The sequence below is a fragment of the Montipora capricornis genome, chromosome 2 (genome assembly GCF_036669925.1).
Source record: "Montipora capricornis isolate CH-2021 chromosome 2, ASM3666992v2, whole genome shotgun sequence".
NCBI classification, from domain to species: domain Eukaryota; kingdom Metazoa; phylum Cnidaria; class Anthozoa; order Scleractinia; family Acroporidae; genus Montipora; species Montipora capricornis.
Genome location: NC_090884.1, coordinates 41,795,943 through 41,818,459, shown reverse-complemented (window position 1 = coordinate 41,818,459; position 22,517 = coordinate 41,795,943). Strand labels below are relative to the sequence as shown.

Sequence of the window (22,517 nt, the reverse complement as noted above, 5' to 3'; positions counted from 1 at the left end):
ATTTTTAGTAATTTTTTTTTCTTGGGAGCTACACTGTAGGGTGGTGATCTCTGTAGTAGCTCGGTGTCGCCTTTTCAAGGAAATTTTCAAAGTTATTCAAACTATATTTAATATGTCGCGCTGGGGAGAATTTAAACACGAGAACGTTGTCAACGCCATCGAATATGTCATTTGGGAAATATTAATGAATCCATATATCTGCATTTTTCTGATTCGTATAAAAGCCGCGCACCTTGTGCAAGACATTTGAGGTCTTCGAATAACATCATGCTCCTGTGGCAAGCACGCGGCCCTAAGGATGTTTACAGTTCTTTTTTAAAGTGCTTTTGCAAGAAAAAATCCCTTACACATTGGCTGAGAGTTTACTATCCTCTTCCCCTCAACAACGCTGTTGAAAATTCCATCAGCAAAATAATGCTGATTTTTTTACCTATGAGTTCTCCGTCATGAAGCGCGAGTTAATTATTATTGCGTGAGCCTTCCAATTCGTTTTCTTGTACCATATGATCTGTGCTATCCTGGACTGCTCATTACATTTTCTTTAGATGTTCTCGTCGCGTAAGCTCCCCTGTGAACCGAGACTTTATCTTCACATTTTTCTGCATTATAGGCTGACCGTGGATGAGCATTTATGGTTTTACGCGCGAATGAAAGGAATGCCAGAAAGTGATGTGAAGAGAGAGATGGATCAGTGAGTAATCTTGCTCTTTTGCTTGCTTTCAATCCTGTTATGATATGTCCGTCAGTATGCATGCAAATAGACCGAATGCATAATGGTGCAAGGCTAGTGAGTCTAATTAGCAAATAAAGAAAAGAAGACATTTTTTGGCCGCCATTTATGCATTCGGTCTATAGCAAATGGCTGCTTACGGTGGTGGATAATATGGCCGCCATAGCGTCATACCTTTGCAAACCTTCAATATTGGCAAATTGCCTCAGAGAACTCCTTTCCAGATTTCTCTCCACTTGAGGCAGAAGGAGAAATTTTGGGCTGCGATCGTCACTAATCATCATTTGTCGTAAGGACGACCACTGAGAAAGTGCAAGCGCAAGAAATTGATTGGAAGTATCTTCTCCCTGTACACCTCGCAGCTGCAGTAACTTAAGTTCGCCTCAGGCAGGTGCAGATCTCCAAGACCCGCACACACTTATTTAAGCAAATTTTCATTTTACGATTCTGTTTTGTTTCTCCGACTGGAAACAGCAGCTTTATTTGTACAGTGCAACTGAAAATTTGGAATTGACTTGGATATTTACCCTTTCCACCTAGCTACGTTGACAAACAGGCCCGGATTTCTCGAAGCATGATTAGCACTAACCAGCGTTAAATGCCATGGAAACCTATAGGTTTTGATACCTGTTAACCAAAGGTTAGCGCTAACCAAGCTTCCAGCAACCGTCCCAGACGTCTTGAAAATATTGACATTTTTTTGATAGGCTCGTAATGGACGTAGGTCTTCCCACTAAACGGCACTGCGCAGTGGAGACCCTGAGTGGCGGCATGAAGCGAAAGCTCTCGGTTGCGATGGCCTTTGCAGCGGGCTCGAGAACAGTGATCTTAGACGAGCCCACTGCTGGTGTGGATCCTTACGCTCGGAGGGCCATATGGGACCTGCTAATTAAATACAAGAAAGGTGACCACAGATGTAGATTTACTTGCTTCTTAGCCTGTCGCTTATTTACTATTTTAAAAGTTACTGTCACTCTTACTATCATCGTAGATATGCCACCATTTGACCTTTGACTTTTCAGAATGGCACGAGGATTGTTACGTGAACTGGGTTAATCAAAGACTAATGTCCACGAACTTCTGTTATTCGGTGGCAGAGCATTCGAATTTGTGACCCACCTAGGTAAATTGGGGCTTGCCCTGTTGGTAGCGCTCGAAGTGTGCCCGTTTATCATTGACGGATAAAATTTAGATAATTTGTAATTTCCGATGTGTTTGCTCAAATCTCAGGCCTTTTGATTGGACGAAATCCGGATTACCGTTTGAAAGGGCCTCGACACAGTTTCTGATTTATCAACGATCATATACTCTTCCTGCAGAAAACTTCAAGTTCCTTTTCTGTTTTAATTTCCACATGTTCTCTATGGCGAATGAAATGGTTCAAAAGTGCATTTTGAGGGTGCATTCAGAAGAAACCAGACTACCTTCCTTATTTGCCATAGTAGAATCAATGTACAGAATACTTTGAACCCCAGTTCAGTTCGACATTTCTGTTTTCCGTGCACCGTTTTCTCTAAAGAACGTATATTCCTAACACCTGCTCTCCTAGTTCATTCTGTTAAGTCTGCTTTGGAAAGCATAGCATCAGAATATTGTTCCATTCATATTATAAATGAAGTACGTCTCGGCTTGCAACAGACGTTATTGGCGGACATGTTGGTGTTGTGAACAATTGCGAAAGAGTCTTTCGGGAATTTGACTCTAATATTATGCAAAACGCGAGCGACATCCTGCTTTTGTTTTGTACTCTAACATGGCCTGTGTCACTTTTGGAGGTGGTGGCCTCAAAGCTAATGGTTACCTTGTTAGGCGCGATTTCATGGATTGACCTGACCAAGCTAATGTTCTTATTGCAACTGTAGGCCGAACTATCTTGCTGTCCACGCATTTTATGGACGAAGCTGATCTACTTGGAGACCGCATTGCCATTGTTTCAAACGGGAAGCTGCGCTGTGTTGGCTCACCGCTATTCTTGAAGAGCCATTTTGGAGACGGGTACCACCTCACTCTGGTGAAAAAACGCGATAGAACTCCCCAAGGGTCCATGGTAAATATTCACGTGCCACCCACGGGATCAAGCCAGGGGCTGGAAACTTCAGGGGTGATGTCGTTCAATAATACACTTAAGCCTAGTGAGTCACTTTCATGTACAATGTAGCCTCATTTCGAAAGCGAGTCCTGTTCAGAAATTTCAGTGATAGTAATTAGTATCGGGAAGAGGAATGATTTTTTCTCCAAGAGATCTTCGTTCCTTGACTCCAATCGGCGTCAAAATGAGTTGACACATTGTGTCTGAGCAGCAATTGTTATGCGTAAAATAACAGGGCTATTTGAAACGCGCAAAAAATTTTCCAAGAGTCCCTTCCCCAACTCAATGTTGCCCGTTTGTAGTCAAAGATCAATATACTCTTTGTTTGTCCCTCCAAATTTTGAATAAGCGTTGTTTTTGTTTTCTCTTGGTAACATTGTAAGTCCCAAGAGAAACTGGAAGCAATGCTTATGCAATTTTTTTTGAAGCGGGGGGACAAACAAAGAGTATTATGGTATTTTCCGCTTCGGTCAATTACGACACAAAATTGTTTGGTGGGAGGGGGAAAATAGACCGTTTTCGAATTCTCACGGCTGGACTGGATCTAGCTTGAAATGGAGGCTAATGCGGGCAAATCTGCATTAGCCTCCATTTCATGCTAGACCCAGTCCAGCGGTGAAAATTCGAAAATGGTCCATTGGGTAGCGTAGCAAGGACAAAAGAGTTAAAAATTACGGAATAGAGGGTCGAAAAGGTCAATGTGTCAACAGTTGTCTCCGATTGCCGCCTAAAGCAGAGACTTTCGCCGGGTGTTGTCAACTTCGTCAATTGTTGTGTATGATTGCATCACATGTACATAAATTAACTTTTGAATTAGTACAGGAAGTGGCAATCCAAAGATGACTTGGCTTGAGAAGTCAGTCACTCAAATTAGGGGTGCAAGTTTTGCGTTTCCGGTCTTAGGCTCTTGTAGTCGTACAGATAGTGACCTCCATGTGTTCTCTGGCTTTGCTTGAAAGCGTGAGTTCCTATGGGTGTGCGAATTTTCTTCTTTCGCTCACGTGCACATAAAAATCGCGCGCTGGTTTCATTATCGACCTTCAGATTGGAGTTCGAGGACAACTACGAATACGAGTTCTCAGTTCTGAGAACACGCATTTCGAAAATTCTTGTTCTTTGAACGCAATGCTCGTGCCCAGTACAGAAAACTCACACTCGTAGTCGTTCTCATACTCCAATCACAAGTTCACTATTGCAGCGATTGCTGCGCATTTGAGTGTTTGGTTTGAGCTGTTTTCATATTCACCTTAGTGCATTGTACAAATTGTGAATTCATGATGACTAATTTTTAGATCATAGAAACAACAGCGAGGACCATGTGAAAAAGGTGACGAACTTCATCAGATCTCACGTTCAAGCTGCCGAGTTACAGCAGAACACGCAACAGGAACTAACATTTATTCTCCCTGATAACTCCGTGAAACGAGGAGGCTTTGAAAGATTCTTTAGTGATCTGGAGCAGAAAAAAAGTGAATTGGGGATTGATAGCTTTGGACTGACAGACACTGCCCTAGAAGAGGTAAGAAACTATTTTGCTGAGCAAGTTCTCAATTTTGGTTCGCAGGAGCGAGAGATAAGGGAAGGAATTTTTTCCTCAATCATTTCATTGGGATGCACATGACACCTAATGCACGAAACTACGGAATTTCGACTAGGTTAATAAGTATCGCCTCTGTCGAGTAGTCACTAGAGTTAGCCTAATGAAGTGGTATGAGCCGTGCCAGGAATTTGATTTGGCAACTCTAACTCTACTCAAAGCAAGCCCAACGGCTGAACAGAGTAAAAAGAGAAAAAAAAACGCCGGAAATGAATTTGAATTCGGAGCTCTAGCTTTTAGGAACAACTTCTCGAAAGAGCAAGATACCGGGATTTTTCATTGTCAGCTATTTCTGGTCATGTGGTGTAGAATCACATCTCAACAGTGGCTAAGCTTAAGCCCTGATTTTAAAATGTTTCTCGTTGTGTCACGTTTGCTGTCTAAAATTCTTACTGAGTCTTATTGAAGGTTTAGCCACAGAATGGAGTCCCCTGTCTAGACACTGACTTGATTGTATTTAAAAAGGCACAGTTTCAGTTCCGAGCATTCCTTTTCACTCAGACGTTCATAGTTGTAAAATAATGATGATAATCGTAAATTTAAAGCGAGGTGATATTAAACGATTATCGAAATGCCAGTGTCGAGATCGAGTTAAATAAGCTTCAAACGCCTTGGGCGACATTTCTTTTTTAACTGCCTACGCGCAACCCGCTTAATCTTGCCCTTTTTGACATTCGTGCCCCTTTTTTCATAGATTCAAATTATTTTCTTTCAGGTTTTCCTCAAGGTAACTGATGTTGCATCTCGAGACGACTCAGGTTGGAGTTTATACAGTTTTTACTTGGCAAAATTTCTGTCATCATATTATTGATTTCCCCTTTCCACATTTTGAATTCGCGGTGAAACACTGGCTTAGGGTATTCGTTAGTGAGGTGGAATCCTGCCTTTGAAGTTTCTGCTATTCACCTTCCTGTATTTACCCTCTTTGACTAGAAACTATACGAACTCGATGTTGACCGAGTTCACCTGATAGCTCAGTGAGTATAGCAGAGTGCGGAGTAATCACGTGGTCGTGAACTCGATTCCTTTTCAAGCCCCAAGTTTTTTTTCCAGGTTTCTCTGTAAATGTTGAAGTTGTTCTTACGCCTTTATCCTGTTCTTGCTTGGCTCTGTAGTTCATTCATTACTACAGCAGTACAGTTCAGTTTCAGGTTCAGTTTAATTTTGAATGTATATTTTTACATGCTCCTGATCAATCATTTTTCTATCTGTGGGCCCATTTCCGTACAAGGACAAACACTAAAATGTGGACCTCATGGGTTCTCATTACAAGTAAGACCTCTTACAATTTACCGGTAGATATATCTTCAAGTGTACACTTAATAGCCAATCAGACACCAAGACAACCCATCAACAGCTTCTAATAGGCTACTTTCGACATATTAAAATTCAGCTTGAAAGAGAAGTTTAGAGGACAAGGACAAAGGAAAGTGGGTGATATGTTAATATCTTTCACATTCATTGCAAATTGTTTCTATTGTGTTTGTCCTCTCTGCCTCACTATCAAGTTGAATATTGATATTTCGAAAATGGCCTATTGGATAGTCTACACCAATGAAACAAAAATAATTAGTAATAAAAAGGCACGTACTGTAAAAGTGGCCGGCCCTATTCTCCATACGGGGAGAAGGAACTGATGATGACTGTAAAAGTGGAGTTCGTCTATTTCATGTACTTTGCTATACATTCAGATTTCAATTATTACTTCGTTCTCTAGCTCAGGATTAAAAAAAAACCGGGCGAAACAAGAATGGAAAGAACTGGCAACCTTAAAGTGGCGTTGATTTCCTCCGGAAATGACAAATTCGGATTTTATCATCTTGTTTTTTTCTAGTTTTTTGGCACAAAATACAATCTACAACTACATATCTCAGATTTATATGCCCAAATATGCCATTTTGTTCCATCAAATACCTCTTACTATCCGAGTTCGAGGTCCGTACCGTAAGTTACGGACCGAGTTTTTTTTCTGTTGATTTATGGCCCGTGGCCTATGCGTACAAATATGAAAGACGGATAAATCATATAGGCTTTTTTGAAGTAGTTGCTTGCAAGGTTCCCAGAGTTTCACAAGTTTGTTTCACATAACATCAAAAAAAAACATTCTTGAAAATTTTGAATCAAAATTCCAAACTTACATGTTGTGGACCGTACTGTAGAATATAGCCCGGTAAATTAGCCAATCATAGCGCGCATGCTATCTGAGAGATTTAATTAAATGTTTCTCTTCTTTGCTCGCACTCCACATTAGAAGTCAACTCATCAAACTTTGAAAGCTCCTCGAACCCTGGTGATTCCCCAAGCTCTGGGGTCAGCGGGGAACAGGATGACGAGTGGAACCTGGATCTAATGGCAGGAAGAGAATTGGAACTGAAGGATCTGTCAAGTGGTCGGTATGACACAAGGGAACGGCTGTTATCTCCGGAGATACAAGAAGAGGCTAGCTTTCAAGATGGTAGGTGATGTAACTTCCATTGACTAGCCAGCTTTGATAAGTGACGTGAAACAGGCAGTTGCCAGTTTCCAAGATGTGTTAACCTTGTTTTCAGCAAAGACATTTACTTGGAGCTGGGTTATTCTGCTTTCCATGAAGCAGCAAAGTTGTTATGATTCTATGTATTTGTTCCTTTTTTGTTTGTTTTTAGGTCCATTCATCTGTTTATCCGTTCATTTCAGTATTTGTTTAATTTTTCTGCTCATGAAGCTTGCAATAATTCATGTAACCTTTTTTGTGTGAACTTTGGTCTTGTCTCAGTTGATGAAAGTTAATTGACTGGCGCCGGGAAATAAGAAAGTGAACGTTTCGAGCCCACCGTCAAATTTTCATTCGCTCTGCGTTGGTTGATTTCCTTTCATCAACTCAGCTGATATTACCGCATTTCCTCTCTTCAAGTACGCAGCAACGCAGCATCACACTTTCTTTACAAACTAACACCATCAGCCATTGTTTTTTACAGGCGATCAGACACCATTAAACGCAGCATTTCAAGGCGTTAGCACTCACACGCTGGCTGGTTTTCGTCTGAAAATGCAACAGTTTTATGCTTTGGTGTTGAAACGATTCCATCATGCTCGACGCAACTTCAAAGGGGTCATTTCTCAAATCCTTCTACCCGCCATTTTTATTGCTATTGCCATGACTATGGCTCTGTCATTCCCAAAGTCACCTGACCAAACCCCTCTGGAACTGTCTCCGTCCATGTTTCCGCGGCCAAACTACATCCCGTTTGCAAACGAGGCGAAAGGAGTCAACCACTTGGCGTCTCGACTTGACAAAACCCTGACTCTGCCCTCTGGAGTGGGTGCAACATGTTGCCTTCGATCTGTACGGTCAATCAACGCGACAAAACAGAGTTTAGGAGAGAGACCTTCGAAGGAGCAACTGGCGCAGATGTTTAGCCAGTCCTGTTCGTCTTCCGTCAATGAACTGTCAAACGATTACTTGAATCCTTCAAATTGGCATTTGCCGTATATTTTCTCGAACAGTTCCAACATATCTCACTCGATAACTCACAAGGACACTGGTAGAGGGTGTCGATGCTCACGTAACAAGACTGCCTATGTGTGTGACAGGGGTGCAGCGGGGCCACTCCCGTTACCATTAGTTACCATTACAAGGGACACACTGCGGAACATTACTGGCAGGAATATCTCGAAGTATCTGTTGTATACCACACAAACATTTAAGCTTCACAGGTTTGTATTGTTATCTTTCTTATGTGCATGCATGATCTTAGTCTTGCGGAAAATACATTTCAAAATGATCTCCAATATCATGGTACAAACGAATGGTCGTTAATCGACTTTCGTCAAACCAAAATCTAGGTAAATACTTTGACAGTTCAGTAATTCAGCGGGCCGATCATAACACCACTAATCAAGCGCATGCGTTGCAAAGCAACAATATGACCATTTCGTCTGTACACCGCGACCTCGTGAAAAATTTGGGCACGTAACGCGGAGCAGTTGCCCACAGTTTTATGTGCCACTGACCAAGATCCTAAAACGTCATCACATCTTCGAGACAAATGTCATCATCAATGTTTTGGCTGGGGATAATTCCTCGAGCACTGCACTCGCTAAGCTCTTCTTTCGACGAAAGAATAGCAACTCTCAAACTGGCTCGTCAGTACGGTCAGGTTTGTCCTTTGATCCGTCTTAGATGATGCCCTTTCGGGCATTCGTTCATTCCGTCCTATTATTTATGTTATCTCTGTCTATAGTAAAATACATTCCTGATGAAATATAAAACAGAGCGCTTTAAGAAAAGTTTCTTCCCCCACATGTGCTTTAAAGCTCATGGTCTCTAGCTGGATATTTTCCAACATTATTAATTATGTGTAGTAAACTTTTTATCATTTCGAAGTTGCAGGCTGTAAATTCGGAGTGATTTAAAAATGTGAAAAATACAAATTCAAAGTAATTATAAAATGTAATGCACTGTCCACATCAAGTTGACAAGTTGTAATTTTACTAGGTTTATTCTAATGTAATGTAATTACGCAATTCGCTTCATGCGCTACGTTTTATAATAAAATGCTATTATAACTTCCAGGTATGGGGCCTTGTCCTTTGGTGAAGTCGTTAGTTGGGTGCCTCAGAAACTCGACAAAGTGAAAATACCGTCTGTCAGACGATTGGCTATCAGGGAAGCCGTTAAGGTTTGTCAGTAGAGTCAGTTGTGTTTTGGGTCGCATGTGAAGAGGAAAAATAGGCCCTTTCAGGACCGTGTCGCGTGACCTTCTCAATTATAAAAAATGGTGCTGGTAGAAAATAGATGTCAGAAATGGAAAGAACGTGGTGAAATTAGTAAGAGTGCCAATTTTGAGACCACTGACATTTATGAGAGAGATTTTACAGTGATTTTAATGCTTGGATGCCAAGCTTTGCCATGCAGCAGCTGTTTGCCATGTAAATCTCAGTAAATTTTTAAACATTAAAATTACTGAAAAATCTCTCACATAAATGTCAGTGGCCTCAAAATTGGCACTCTGACTAATTTCATCACGCTCTTTCCATTTCTGGCGTCTACTTTGTACCACGACCATTTTTTATGATTGACAAGGTCACGTGACACGGTTATGTAAAGGGCCTGTTGCATCTAAAAGGCTTGCTTCAGTTTTCATTGACTATCATATGCTCGTTTAATTGCATCCCGAGGACTCGAATCTGACGAAAACCAGACTTCGGATAGCATTCTGTTGATCAATGTGGCTGCAACGTGGACTTCTGTGACGTCATTTGTGCTCGAGCACACCGAAGAGCAGGTCAATTCGAGTCAATTATGTGTTGCAGTGGAAGGACTTCGTAAACGAATAAAAAAATTCTTAATTTTTCTTATCCCTATAAATGTCGAAGTTACATATCCCAGCACCAATGCGCCATTAATTGGTTAGAAAAGAAAGTAACTTACTTCAGTGTCTAGTCGTTCTAGCGCTGGAGCGCTAATTGGAGACATTAACAATCAATGCGAATCAAGTCAAATGTTGGTTTTTGAAGGGAGGTGGGGGAACCACAGTACCCGGAGAAAACCTCGGTGCAGAGTAAAGAACCAACAAACTCAGCCCACATATGACGCCGAGTCTGGGAATCGAACCCGGGGCAGATTGGTGGGAGGTAAGTGCTCTCACCACTGCGCCATCCCTACACCCCCAGGTACTGATTGATTGATATAAATCAGGCGTAATGCAGAGCAAATCAAATAAAAATCTGAGTTTTGACGAGAGGGGAGAACCGGAGTACCTGTAGAAAAACCTCTCGGAAGAGAGTAGAGAACCAACAAAGACCTGCGTATGATGACAAGTCCGGGAATCGATCCCATTATACATTGATCAGCTCTATCCCGTCGTCCCTAATTCTAATCTACGATACCTACTTCAGTTCCTTTCAGAAAAAGAGATAATTCAGCTTTTTCTGTAGTTGTCAATACAGCTTATTCATTCTACTGCGGACACGAAAACGTGTTGCTTCAGCGAAGCCATTTGGTTTGATGTAATGTCATGAAGGTGACGTCACGTGCATTTGCTCGACTGTCCTTGTATTCTTTTATTGCACTCACGTGATAAGACGGCCATGTTGGTGCCAAAACAATAGAAAAATGTACCTCTATTTTTGCATATTAATATAATCAAATTCCCAAAAGACTTTTTCGCTACTGTTCTTTCCACTAACCAGGTGGGGAACGTTTGAAAAAACGAGAACGTATCGCTCCGAAGTACGTTTGTTGTTGGTGATGGAGTTCGTTTTATCCCCTGTCAAGAGCTTTAACGATTCTTCTTTCTCATTTTAGGCTTGGTACAACAGTAAAGGTTACCACGCTTTACCAACCTACTTAAATGTCATGAACAATGCAATTCTCCGTGCCTCTCTGTCAAAGGAGAAGGGGAATCCAGCAGCCTATGGTATGATCCGTCATACACACTGATTGTACAAAGTTAATGTCTGCGAGTAGATCTTATTAATTTGCGTTATTTTTCCTCTCCAAAGCTAACCGCTTAATCAAACGATTTATAAACAAATCGGTCACTTTGCCAAAGTGACCGATTTGTTTATATTTTGGGGTTATGGGCATTTTAAGTTAAAAATTCGGAATTTTTAACTTAAAATGCCCATAACCCCAAAATATTTTTTTCGCTAAAATGAAGCTTTGCACCTGTTCGAAACGCATCGCGGCTTTTTTTTCCTTTTTCTAACAAATCCTGCCAGTTTAGAGGCTACGAAAGTTGCGAAAATCGAAGCATCTTTTGTTCACGACCGAGTTAGAAGGGGAGTGGTTCTATTCCTGTTTTTACGTCACAAACTGATTTACATTTCTCTTTGTAAAAATGCATGCAAAAGTAGATTGTGACGTAAAAACAGGAATAGACCCACTCCCCTTCTCATTCGGTCGTGAACAACCGATGCTTGGATTTTCGCAACTTCCGAAACCTATAAAATGGCAGGATTTGTTAGAAAAAGGAAAAAATGGCCGCAATGCGTCTCGAACAGGTGCAAAGATTCATTTTAGCGAAAAAAATATTTTGGGGTTAAGGGACATTTTAACGGTCTCGCTTCTTTATGCTCGCTACTCGAAACAGTCGAGTCGACTTGGAATGTGAATGGTTAACGTTCTTCCCCGTCAGGACTTTGTCATTGTCTAGAGTTTAATGCTTTTTAAGTGTTAGAAAGATTTTACTAATTGTGTTTGTTCTTCATCTCTTTCGGCAGGTATAACAGTATTTAATCACCCCTTTAATAAAACCGACGAGAACCAATTGTCAGTCAGATATATGTAAGTGAAGAGATATGTCTTTATTGGGAACATCGGCGCCATGATGGGCTCAGTTTCCTCTTGACCAGTGGTATAGAGCCGTTTTCAATCGAGTGTAGTAAAGCAAATACCAACTGAAAGTAATTATTTTGACCAATCACAGCAGGTGCAAACAGCGCAAATGAACCAATCCAAATTCGTAGCAATTCCGTGTAACTTGCTCAAAGCGCGGGAAGAATTGCGCGTGGAAGTCGCGATTGATTTTGGTGATCCTTCTCATTGGTTGATAAACTGGCCCGAAGTCGTGGCAGTACGGACCTTGTATAAACGTATGACGCACCGTGACAAAGGGCAAGATGTTTTTCCACAATTATGTTCACGTGATCTCTTGTTCTTCGGCCATTTTCTTCTACGTCATAATTACCCAAGAATTACTTGCGGGCATTTAATGTGAAAACGTCATCATTTCCCGATTATTCCGTTCGCGCTTGCATTTTTCAAGTAACACACACTACATATGTAATACTATATCACTGCAACTCTATATAAGCGCAGGCTACAATGATGCCTCCTCTGCGGGGATGGGGGGGGGGGGGGGGGGTATGATTTTTTGAAGGTATTGAGTTCCTGAAAACGTGATTAATACTGTCTTTTTTATTTGCTCTTAGGCGTCAAGGAACAGACCTTGTGATCGCCATATTTGTCATCATAGCTATGTCCTTTGTACCAGCCAGCTTTGTCGTGTTTCTTGTCACCGAGCGAGCGTCAAAAGCCAAACATCTTCAGTTTGTCAGTGGTGTGGATCCCGTTATCTACTGGCTTTCGAACTATGCATGGGATGTGGTAAGCCATTCCTTTTTCTATTCCCTTTGTTTCGCTCAGCCAAATAGAAACTATTTTAGTGCAAGTTGGACACAACAGACAAAAATAACTGGAAAAAATATAATATAATATAACCATTTACAAGTAGGAAGACAGGGGCTTGAGTAAAATAGTCGGCGTCAAACGGTGTTGACAAGAAGTAACCTTAGGGTTAGTTGAGGGCCTTAGATTGAAAAGCGAGTTCGATTTTTTGTATTGCGCACGTGTATTAGGTTTGGAGGACAAAATATTAGTTACTGCGCGTTCTCAGAACTGAAATCTTCAGTTGTCGAACTATTATTTTGAGAAGGCATCAAATACACCTCATTCTATTCGTTTATGCTTGTGTTTCTCTCCCTTCAGTGTAACTACTTGATTCCAGCCTGTGCCTGCATCGCTCTACTGCGATGGTTTAATGTGCCTGCCTACTCCTCTGACACCAACTTTCCAGCTGTTGTCTGCCTGTTTTTGCTCTACGGGTAAGTCAGTGCTGTTTTATCTCCTCGTACTTGACAAAGTTGCTTTATCTCGTGTCAACCGATTATGCGATGTTAAACCGAAAGCTGGCGGACTAAGAGAAATCGATGGGCCAATCACACAACGCAAAGTAAATGATGCATCCGGCGCGAAGTGCAGGAAAAAACAGGCCAGCAAACCACAGTTGGTTTTGATTGGCTAAGAATATGCTGCGACATTTTTCAGTCAGTCACTAAGAGAAGTAGTGCAAAAGCGAAGAAAAGGGACTTTTTTTCCACAGCACGACAGCAGAGTTAAATCATGCGCTAATTTTTTTCTTGACTCGACCTGAAATCGATATCGGACGTTTTCATTTTCACTAACCTTCTTTTGCAGGTGGTCCATCACCCCTGTCATGTACCCTGGAGCGTTTTTGTTCAGTGAAGCAAGTTCGGCCTATGTGTTTATGATCGTGGTCAATATGTTTTTCGGAGTCACTGCCACCGTCACTACCTTCATCTTGCAACTCTTTCCGGACGATGTGGTATGACGTGAAATTCCATATTTTGACTTATTTTGTTTAGCTAATTTACAACCAACCATTCGCGGTCCAGGGTATTCAGCTCAGTATTTCCAAGAAATAAAGCGTTGTACACACGAGCCAACGTGTTTTCTGGCGTAGTGTGGGATATGGTATGTGACAAATTTGTCGAAACGTGCTTGTTTGTTTGAATATCCGAGACTATAGTTGGTTAAGGTGTAATATGCCCGTGGGAAGGATAGTAAACTAGCTGCTTGGGGACGGGCCGGGCGAAAGGACAACTAAAAAAAAATCAGACTTAACTGATTAGAGTGTAATGTGAAGTGCTAGTTTTCTACCCCATATGAACCATGTGGGCGTTAGCCCTACTAATGGAAATGGGCCCACACAAGGACAAAGAAAAACTCTGACCAGGGTGGAAAAGAAAAAATCAGAGTCTTTGGTAGGTTCGAAACTCAGTAACTCCGATCGGATGCTCGACCCATTGAGCTACTAGAACCAGTGGGTTGCTACAACTAGGTCGTCTCTCTAGGTTCTGAATGAACAATGTGTCCTGCTAGTCTGTGGGATCTTCAAAATCAAGCGCCTACAAATGTTCAAATGCAACTATTGATGTTAAAGGTGTAATGAACTTAATGACCTTAGTCGCCAAGCAACTTGTTTCCTATCTGCGAGGCAACAACAAAAACAAGCCGAGACTTCTCCGTAGTTTTTTTGTCATATCACTTTCAGCCGAGGTGAGATTGTAACCCCAAAGGCGGAAGCAAAATGAGCGCTATTGATAAGTGGAGATTGACTAAAATGGTAACGTAAAAGATTAAGCCCTAGCCAACACAGCTTTAGTTCAAATCAGGCCGTGAACATTGACAAAGCTGTGATCTCACGTAAGGGGTAAGCGCTTTCCGAGCCAATGACCCAACACGCCGGTGCTTATATCCGGTTTCCGTAGCATTAAACGACTAGGAGTATTTTTAACTCCCCCCTGGATGGGATGCTAGTCCATCGCAGGGTTACCCCCAGCATTACACCGGTACCCATTTATACACCTGGGTGAAGAGAAGCACCGTGGGAGTAAAGTGTCTTGCCCAAGAACACAACACATTAGGGCCGTTTATACGAGAGAAAATAAGCCGCGGCTAACTCTGGCCGCGGCTTACGTAAGCCGCGAACACCCCGTATAAATGGTACAAAATCCACGTTCACGGCTTTCTCAAGCCACGGCTTATCCTGGCCTGGGAGTTTATACTCGTATAAATAGTTCCTTTCGCGGCTTACGTAAGCCGCGGCCAGAGTTAGCCGCGGCTTATTTTCTCTCGTATAAACGGCCCTAATGTCCCCGGCCAGGACCCGCACCCGGACCACTCGCTCCGGAGTCGAGCACACTAACCATGAGGCCATCGCGCCTGCCGTAATCTCAGGTAAAGCTTGACAAATCGTCCTCTTCTGCAATGACACGACCTGCTTGTATTCCGGCTTTCTTTGTGCATTGGTTGTAGAGATCTCAACGGCATCTTTATTATATTGGTTCTTGATCAAGTCTTTTTTTCCTTTTTTAGGTTCTAACCAAAATATACGATGCTTTGAGAATTATAAACCTTGGATTTCCAAACTATTGCTTGGGGCATGGTCTTATGGACCTCGCTAATAATCAGTACCTCACAGAATACTACACTCAAATAGGTATAGTTTTCAATCTTTGTTTTTGTGCAGAAAAGTTTTTTTTGTTGTTTTTTTTGTGTTGGAGGTGGAGTAGGCCCATGCCTGGGCCGGGTTGCTCGAAGCATGGTTAGCGCTGACCAGCGTTAAATACCATGGAAACCTATAGGTTTTGATACCTCTTAACCAACGGTTAGCGCTAACCAAGCTTCGAACAACCGACCCCTGATCGTCAATCTCACTACCTTAGTTCCAGGAGCCTACAACTCCGATACTAATACTAGGCCAATACTGGGCCAATACTAGGCCGATACTAGGACAATACGAGAGCAGTTCTACGCTAATACCAGGCCGATGCTAGGTCTATACTCCAATACTAGGCTTATTTGACGGCATTTTCACAGATCAAGCTATTTTTTGGACGAGTTCTTAAATACGATTTGGCTTGCACGAGTGACCATTCTCAATCCCATGGATAAGAATTTCTCGTACAAGACTTGCGACTAGCTCGAAAGGTCTGGTTTCGCGGGAAAATCAATCTAAAAATAACTCGGTCTGTAAAAACACCGTTCCACAAATACAACGAAGTTGTACTCTCCTAGTCATGAGCTACTGACGTTCCGATTCTGGCCCACGCACTTTAAACTCCACTTTGAATATTCGTATTAAAAACAAAGTCAAAAGTCCGATTAGCCTGCACGGCTTGCGGTATTGTTGGCGCGAGAAGCAAATTAACGAGCGGCGAAGCCGCCTGGAGAATGGGAGGGGCGCTGTGAAATGCGCCCCTTCCCATTCTCCGCGCGGCTTCGCCGCTCGTTAATTTGTTTCTTGTGTCAACAATACCGACAGCTACGCAAGCTTAAGTCCGATATATTGGTGTATTACCCGATGCGCAATGGCCAGTTTTCCCAGTTCCTTTTAGACTCAAGTTCTAAGAAAGGCAGTTCAAGTCTCAAATATTTGTGATCAGTAGTAATTATTTTCATATTTGTGTTGATGAAACGAAATAAGCTTTGTTCTGCAAAAAATACACCACGCTAGAATTATTTCCTTTGAAAAAGAGGGTGAAATGAACTCGGAGATGCTCCATTGTCGAAAAAGAAACAATTTCCCATGAAAATGCTATCCAGAGTCACTTAGGAACCCGTCGTCGTGTTTCTTTTCTTTGCTATCTTGATTTATGGATCACTCTCGTGTCCCATAATGATATTTCCAATAACACAAGCCTTTGGTGAAACATTTTACGATTCTAAAAAAATACCCCACAAAGCTCGATTGTCAGATTCCGTTCGTGCCAAACTCTTGACATTACAATATATTTATTTTATTTTGCTTCAACCCAACCTTAATATTTTCACGCCTCCTTCATGCATATGTATATGTATATATCTCGTCGACTTAGTAATTTTATTGGCATGATATTTATGACGTGGCGCCATTGAAACGTCGCTCAACAACTTTGACATGGCTGATTTTTGTCCATAATGATAAGCAGAAATTTGTTGCAGGTCACACGAAGATAACAATTCTGGTAATTAGTTTCTTTCCTGATGGTTAGCGATTCGTTTGTTTGTCTTTAGGTGAATACGGCAAGATTCGCGATCCGTTTGAATGGGAGTTGACAACTCGTAACCTGGTGTGCATGGCTGTGGAGGGTGTAATTTTCTTTTTGTTCACTGTTCTGATTGAGTTCAGATTTTTTATCAAGCCGAGGTAACTCTTTTTCCATAGAGTAGTTTTCAATTGTGTCGAATGTAGTGCTCAGTGATTGGCCTTTAAAAATGTCACGCCACAATTTTCAGCCAGTCAGAGAAAAGCACAAAAGTGACTTGCTCGCATGCATTTTGCCACCCTAACAGGCAGTGGGTTGCATTTTCTTTTCGTTTTGCTGATTGGCTGATGTAATTCTGTGGACTGCTGTTATCGACCAAATTAAATAGTTACGTTTGTTTTATGTAAAGTAATTGAAAACGCTCTCGAGGTGAGGAATGATCAATTTATTGAAAAAAACTAGTACCGACAGAGTATGAAGGTAAATTGTTTCAATGACTTTATAGACCTTATTCATAAATGGCGGTCAATTTATAATTCTTTTGTCGAAGAGCAAATTAGCCTACCAAGCCTCGATACCCTACAGTGAATTGAAAAGAATTGTTGCTCTAAAATGAGGCTTGGTAGGCTAATTTGCACGTGGACAAAAGAACTATAAATGTGACCGCCATTTATGAATAAGGTCTATGGTCATAAAGCAAATGGTCATCCTCGGATATCCTCTTAACCCCATCTCTTATTTAGGGATAAACGTTTTTGTTAATTGCGCGGAAGTGGTTTTGGATTTTTACTTGTCTGCTGGGCCGTTTTAGTTTTCTTCCTTTTTTTCAAACTTAAACTCTTAGTATATGCAATCGCCGGCAGAGGCCCAGGGGCAATGAAGGATTAATTTCACTTGTATTTTCAAAGTTTTCACAAAATTCGCGACTCGGGCAATTCGGAAAACTTTGAAAATACAAGTGAAATTAATCCTTAATTGCACGAGGTCACATTGCGATTACATGTTTATCACATAAAGGGCAAAAGAAGCCCCTCCAGTGCCGAGACAAATGGCAATCAACTCAACATGCTTTCATTCGGTTGAAGTTCAATTCAATGAATCGATGCTGTCATGATAAATAGCGCTTAATTCAATTAAATGGTATTTTACATGTGGACAAAAAGCAGTTTAATCAGAGTCAGAATCTGGAAGAAGATTCTCTCGTAACTTCGATTGCTCTGGATAAGCAACTTTTAAGCAATCAGGATCAAGTAACCATGCCCTCTTGATTACTGAAAGTGCCCTCGTGAGTAAGAAAAAATATGCCCTCCGTCTCAGGCAATCAGAATTCGGTAATTTTGCCCCTTATGTGATAAATGTTAAGAGCACATCTCTAGAAGCCAAAGATTTTCTGTGGGCAACATTACTCCATATTAATGATTGGCTCCATTTCACAGACGCACGCACTTATCTAAGGAGCCTGTTGATTCAGAGGACGAAGATGTAACAGCTGAGAAAGAAAGGGTTCTTAGCGGAGGCGCCAGAGGGGACCTTGTAAGGATCGAGAACCTAACAAAGGTAACTTTTACAAGTTATAAATGATGAGCTATATGATGGCTATTAATATTAGGTCAGTTTGTAAAGAAACTGACTGTGGTGCTGGGTCGATCGGTTTTTGACGTACGGAAATTTTGTAGCAATAAGCTGAGATCGATGGTGAAAATAAGGGAAAGTAGTTGCTTGGCAACGAGCGAAAGGCGAACGGAAAAAACCCAGTCCCATCTTGAACCCAGGACCTCCGTAACACCGGGTGGATGCTCTACCCATTGAGCTACTGGACCTCCTGGGGAGCTGGTCCATGGAGGACTGTAAAGGCTGGTTTCACATACGACGCAAGCATAAGCACAAGCAACATATGCAGGTGCAGTAGCGTTTTGATAATTGGTACCTTTCATGTGAACAAGAGACACTAATTAACAACAAGTTAAAGGCCCACTTTCAACCAACAGGTTTTTCGACCCTTTGTTTTCGATATGGAAATTCGCATTACTTATCGTGGCAATCTGATTGGATGAATTTCAGTTTTGGCGGGATTTTCGTATATGAAAATTGTTCCACGTCACGCGATGTCTGTCGGTTGAAGGTGGGCCTTTAATGCGCCTGCGTATTCTGCTTATGCTTATGCTTGTGTCGTATGTGTAAACCAGCCTTAAATTGACCAGAGTAGACCGGAAATTAGAAAGCTGACTTTTGACTTGTGGAGAAGATTCAAGCGCAAATAATCATGCAAGAGAACCAGTCCTTGTAAAGGCTGTGTCCGTCCTGAGCCGCTTCTTCACCGATATGGGACAGTGGGTTTCCGACATCCCGTTCCTTCCGACAATTTAAGTCTTGTTTTATTCCGGTTGTAGGTTTACTACTCGAGGAAAAGAGGCAAACACCTTGCAGTTGACAGATTGTGCTTAGGTGTTCCGAAAGGAGAGGTGAGTGTTATGGCTTCTTTAATTTCATTCTCTTCTCAGTTGGTGTTCGGCACTAAAATCGCAGTTTAAACAATCGATACTGGAGGCTATTGTTTCCAGGGTAGATTTTAGTGAAAGTGCGAAATGTGAAAGGCGCATTCATGAACGTTTTTGAAAGCCTGTAAAATTCAGTGCGATCTGAATCCAAAATCTGTGGGGACCGCTGTAGTGCTCTACAAATAGCCCATTTCCGAGTTGCTGTTTGCCTCGGTTTCAAAGGGAGTCCTGCTGCACAACCATTCTAATGGAAATGAGTGGTGTACGTAAAAAATGGACAACAACTTTGAGTTTACAAGACATGTTTCGATCGATCATCTTCAGTTGCAAGTGTTCGTTAAGTGCGAATTTGAATTTGTGTCAATGTTACAATTTGAACTTACGTTACTACATTATCGTTAGAATCTTGAATTACCGGTAAACGTTACAATTACAATACTAAATGCAAACAATTGAATAATGCGCGCGCAAACAGTGTAGCAAAAGAAAAGACAAACTTAAGTGCTCTCGGGAAGGAAATTACAACAACAACACCAAAAACTACAGAAAACTAACACTTAAACATAAATGTAGCTAAAAAGATAGAGTGAGCTCCGCATGTTTTAGCTGCCTATTCAGACTGAGATTTTCCCAGAATGGTGTATTTTCATGCAAATGGCACTCATTATCATTTGAATGGTTGAGCACCAAGACTCGTTTTGAACCAGAGGCAAACAGCAACTCGAAAATGGCCTAAACCATCAAGCTATCTGGGAACTGGACATTTTGTGAGTTCGCAGGTTGTAGAGCACTGGCTGCACCAGAATCATAGAGGTCATGGGATTAAATCCCGTGAAAGCCAGAATTTTTCAGTGTTTTTTTCGTCACTGCTCAAGTAACGTTCACGACTTCGGTGATCTAAATGTCGTAACATACCAAAGTAAGTTGTAGATTGCTTGCACACTCCCTTTTCTATAAGACCCCTTCGTTCTGTCTTTTTTAAACTCCTAAGGCGACGACTGCAATGCCCCTCGTTCCTGAGCAAAACAGTCCATGCCACTGGTTCATAGGAACACCAGTTTGCCAGCGAATGCAGGACTATGAACTCGTTATTGCTCGGCAAGTAATTTAACAATAATCGTAAATTCGGTTTTTGACGTCTTTCCCGCAGTGTTTTGGTCTTCTGGGTGTCAACGGAGCTGGGAAAACCAGTACATTCAAGATGCTTACTGGAGACACTTCCATGTCTGCTGGTAATGCGTACCTCAATTCTCACAGGTAAGACGGTATTCATTCATAGGAGGCATCCGCAGCAGCAACACATGTAAGGCTGGGGAAATCCAAACAAGTTTTGTATGGAGCCGCCATGCATGTTGGTGCACCACCATTGTGCACCAATATGGCGGCCAGAAATCAACACGAACATCTGGAATTCTCTTAGCACATTTCCATTAACACATTTCCCATTTGAAACGCTCAGACTGCTGAGATTCATGGGCATAGACAATTTTTTTCAACCAAACAACTTTGTATCATGGTGTCACGCAAGGTGACAATTGCTGTACTTTCGAAACGAAAGACGTCATGGAAGTGGAAACTAGGTCATCTTCACCTCCTATAGATAAATTTCAAATTTAAAACACCTTGCGATTTTGATTTTAGAATTTGATGACGTCACTGTGGAAAAGATCTATTGTAGATGAGATACTTAAAACGAAAATACACTGTAAAGGGGTCGCTTCACGCACTCCTTTGGTTGGTATTCATTCAAGCTCGACTGATTAATTATCCAACATATGGTGATCAACAAACAGAAACAGAGGCGGAAGCCCAAAAACATATTTCTAACGCAAGGGACTGGGGATTTAAAAAAAAGAACGACAGATAGAGCGGTTTTCAATTGAGTGTGGAAAGTAATTAGCGAATTGCTTTGGTTTATGATTACTTCACTCATTGATTGGTAATGTAATGATCGGATCAAAAAATTCTTATACCTCGAAAAACGATGTCCCTGGGTTCGAGGTTAACTAAACGTGCCATTGATTTTGTTTAGAATCGCTAGACAAATATATGTTTTTTGCCAGCTCGGAGGTCCGCATAGCGAAAAACTTCGACCGAGGTCTTGAAAATGCTGCAGGAGGCCGAAGGCCGTAGGCCGAGGGCAGCTTTTTCAAGACCGAGGTCACAGCTATTCGCTATACAGACCGACCCTTAGCTGGTAAATGACTTGTTTGTTGTTTTCCCTCTCTCTCACTTCCTGTCTGAAATCACTTTTTTAATTGTTGACTCGCATCGCGCTTGATAGCGAATGCAGAAAGCGACTTAACAACTGAACGTTTCAAAGAGAAATATTTTTATTTGAATTCTATTTCCACGCCTCATGTCAATAAAAATCTGTTTTGAAACACTTACTTCTCTATGTAAACGGATTCGGTGTCAAAAAATGGAAATTTAAGGTCATTACACAACCTCTCGCAACCAGGGCTAGGATTCCGCCCGGGTTGGCGGGCAAGATAGAAAAATTCTACCCGCTCCCAGAGCCAATCAGATTGCAGGATTTCGCAGAATTCCGCCCGCTCGCGTATTGAGAAAAAAAATTAAATGACTTATGTGTCTTTTGGTGTGATTGCAGTATTTTATCTGAGATGCTAAAGGTCCACAAGTGCATGGGATATTGTCCTCAATTTGACGCTCTTATAGATGAACTAACAGGCAATGAACAACTCTCTTTGTACGCAAGACTTCGCGGGGTCCCGGAGAAAGAAGTACATAAGGTGAGTTATCACCAACTGTGATCAGACCCAGTTTGAACTTCACGGTGCAAACGTCTAAATGCCATTGTGTCCCAGAATTGTTTATCCTCTGACCTCTTAACCAGTTAACTTTATGCCGTTGACTCATACCGCTGTTGAAATAGCGTTTGTTGGTAGATAATTAGTATTCCTCTCCAAATTTCTTTCATTTCTCTGCTCTTTTTGCTAGTAAACACGTCAAATACGCCTTTACGTGAAATCTGTGCGTTAAGGATGGAGGGAAGAATTAATTTTTTGAAAGAAGGCGGATTTGAAGAAGCAAAATTACTTTCTGTATCCTCTCCCGAGTACTTTCCAAGCAACTTAAATTGCTGGATATGACAGTAGTATCAAGAAGTGAGATGGCAATTATAAGCGTCTGTTATCATTGTTTGTCACTAGGTTGTATCCTGGGCAACCTCGAAGCTTGCACTGTCCCGCTTCGCTAACAAACCAAGCAAAACCTACAGCGGTGGCAACAAACGTAAACTTTCCACGGCCATGGCGTTGATCGGCA

At 41.6% G+C, this 22,517-nt stretch overlaps 1 protein-coding gene across 2 annotated transcripts in view; it reads left to right on the top strand.

The window, feature by feature from the left end:
- Positions 1-22,517, top strand: part of LOC138022063 (ATP-binding cassette sub-family A member 2-like) — a 78,521-nt gene that overhangs the window by 45,607 nt on the left and 10,397 nt on the right. Inside the window, exons 18-37 of one of the 2 annotated variants that reach the window (XM_068869097.1) lie at positions 611-691; positions 1,438-1,634; positions 2,593-2,862; positions 4,112-4,338; positions 5,132-5,174; positions 6,668-6,871; positions 7,374-8,112; positions 8,972-9,077; positions 10,706-10,817; positions 11,623-11,686; positions 12,334-12,508; positions 12,890-13,005; positions 13,379-13,526; positions 15,080-15,203; positions 16,760-16,892; positions 18,168-18,288; positions 19,122-19,193; positions 20,380-20,486; positions 21,841-21,982; positions 22,403-22,517. The exon at positions 22,403-22,517 is cut by the window's right edge and continues 20 nt beyond it. In XM_068869097.1, the coding sequence (XP_068725198.1) occupies positions 611-691; positions 1,438-1,634; positions 2,593-2,862; positions 4,112-4,338; positions 5,132-5,174; positions 6,668-6,871; positions 7,374-8,112; positions 8,972-9,077; positions 10,706-10,817; positions 11,623-11,686; positions 12,334-12,508; positions 12,890-13,005; positions 13,379-13,526; positions 15,080-15,203; positions 16,760-16,892; positions 18,168-18,288; positions 19,122-19,193; positions 20,380-20,486; positions 21,841-21,982; positions 22,403-22,517 (3,296 nt within the window). The remainder of the gene's footprint in view (positions 1-610; positions 692-1,437; positions 1,635-2,592; positions 2,863-4,111; positions 4,339-5,131; positions 5,175-6,667; positions 6,872-7,373; positions 8,113-8,971; positions 9,078-10,705; positions 10,818-11,622; positions 11,687-12,333; positions 12,509-12,889; positions 13,006-13,378; positions 13,527-15,079; positions 15,204-16,759; positions 16,893-18,167; positions 18,289-19,121; positions 19,194-20,379; positions 20,487-21,840; positions 21,983-22,402) is intronic. The other variant, XM_068869093.1, reaches the window with a different exon arrangement.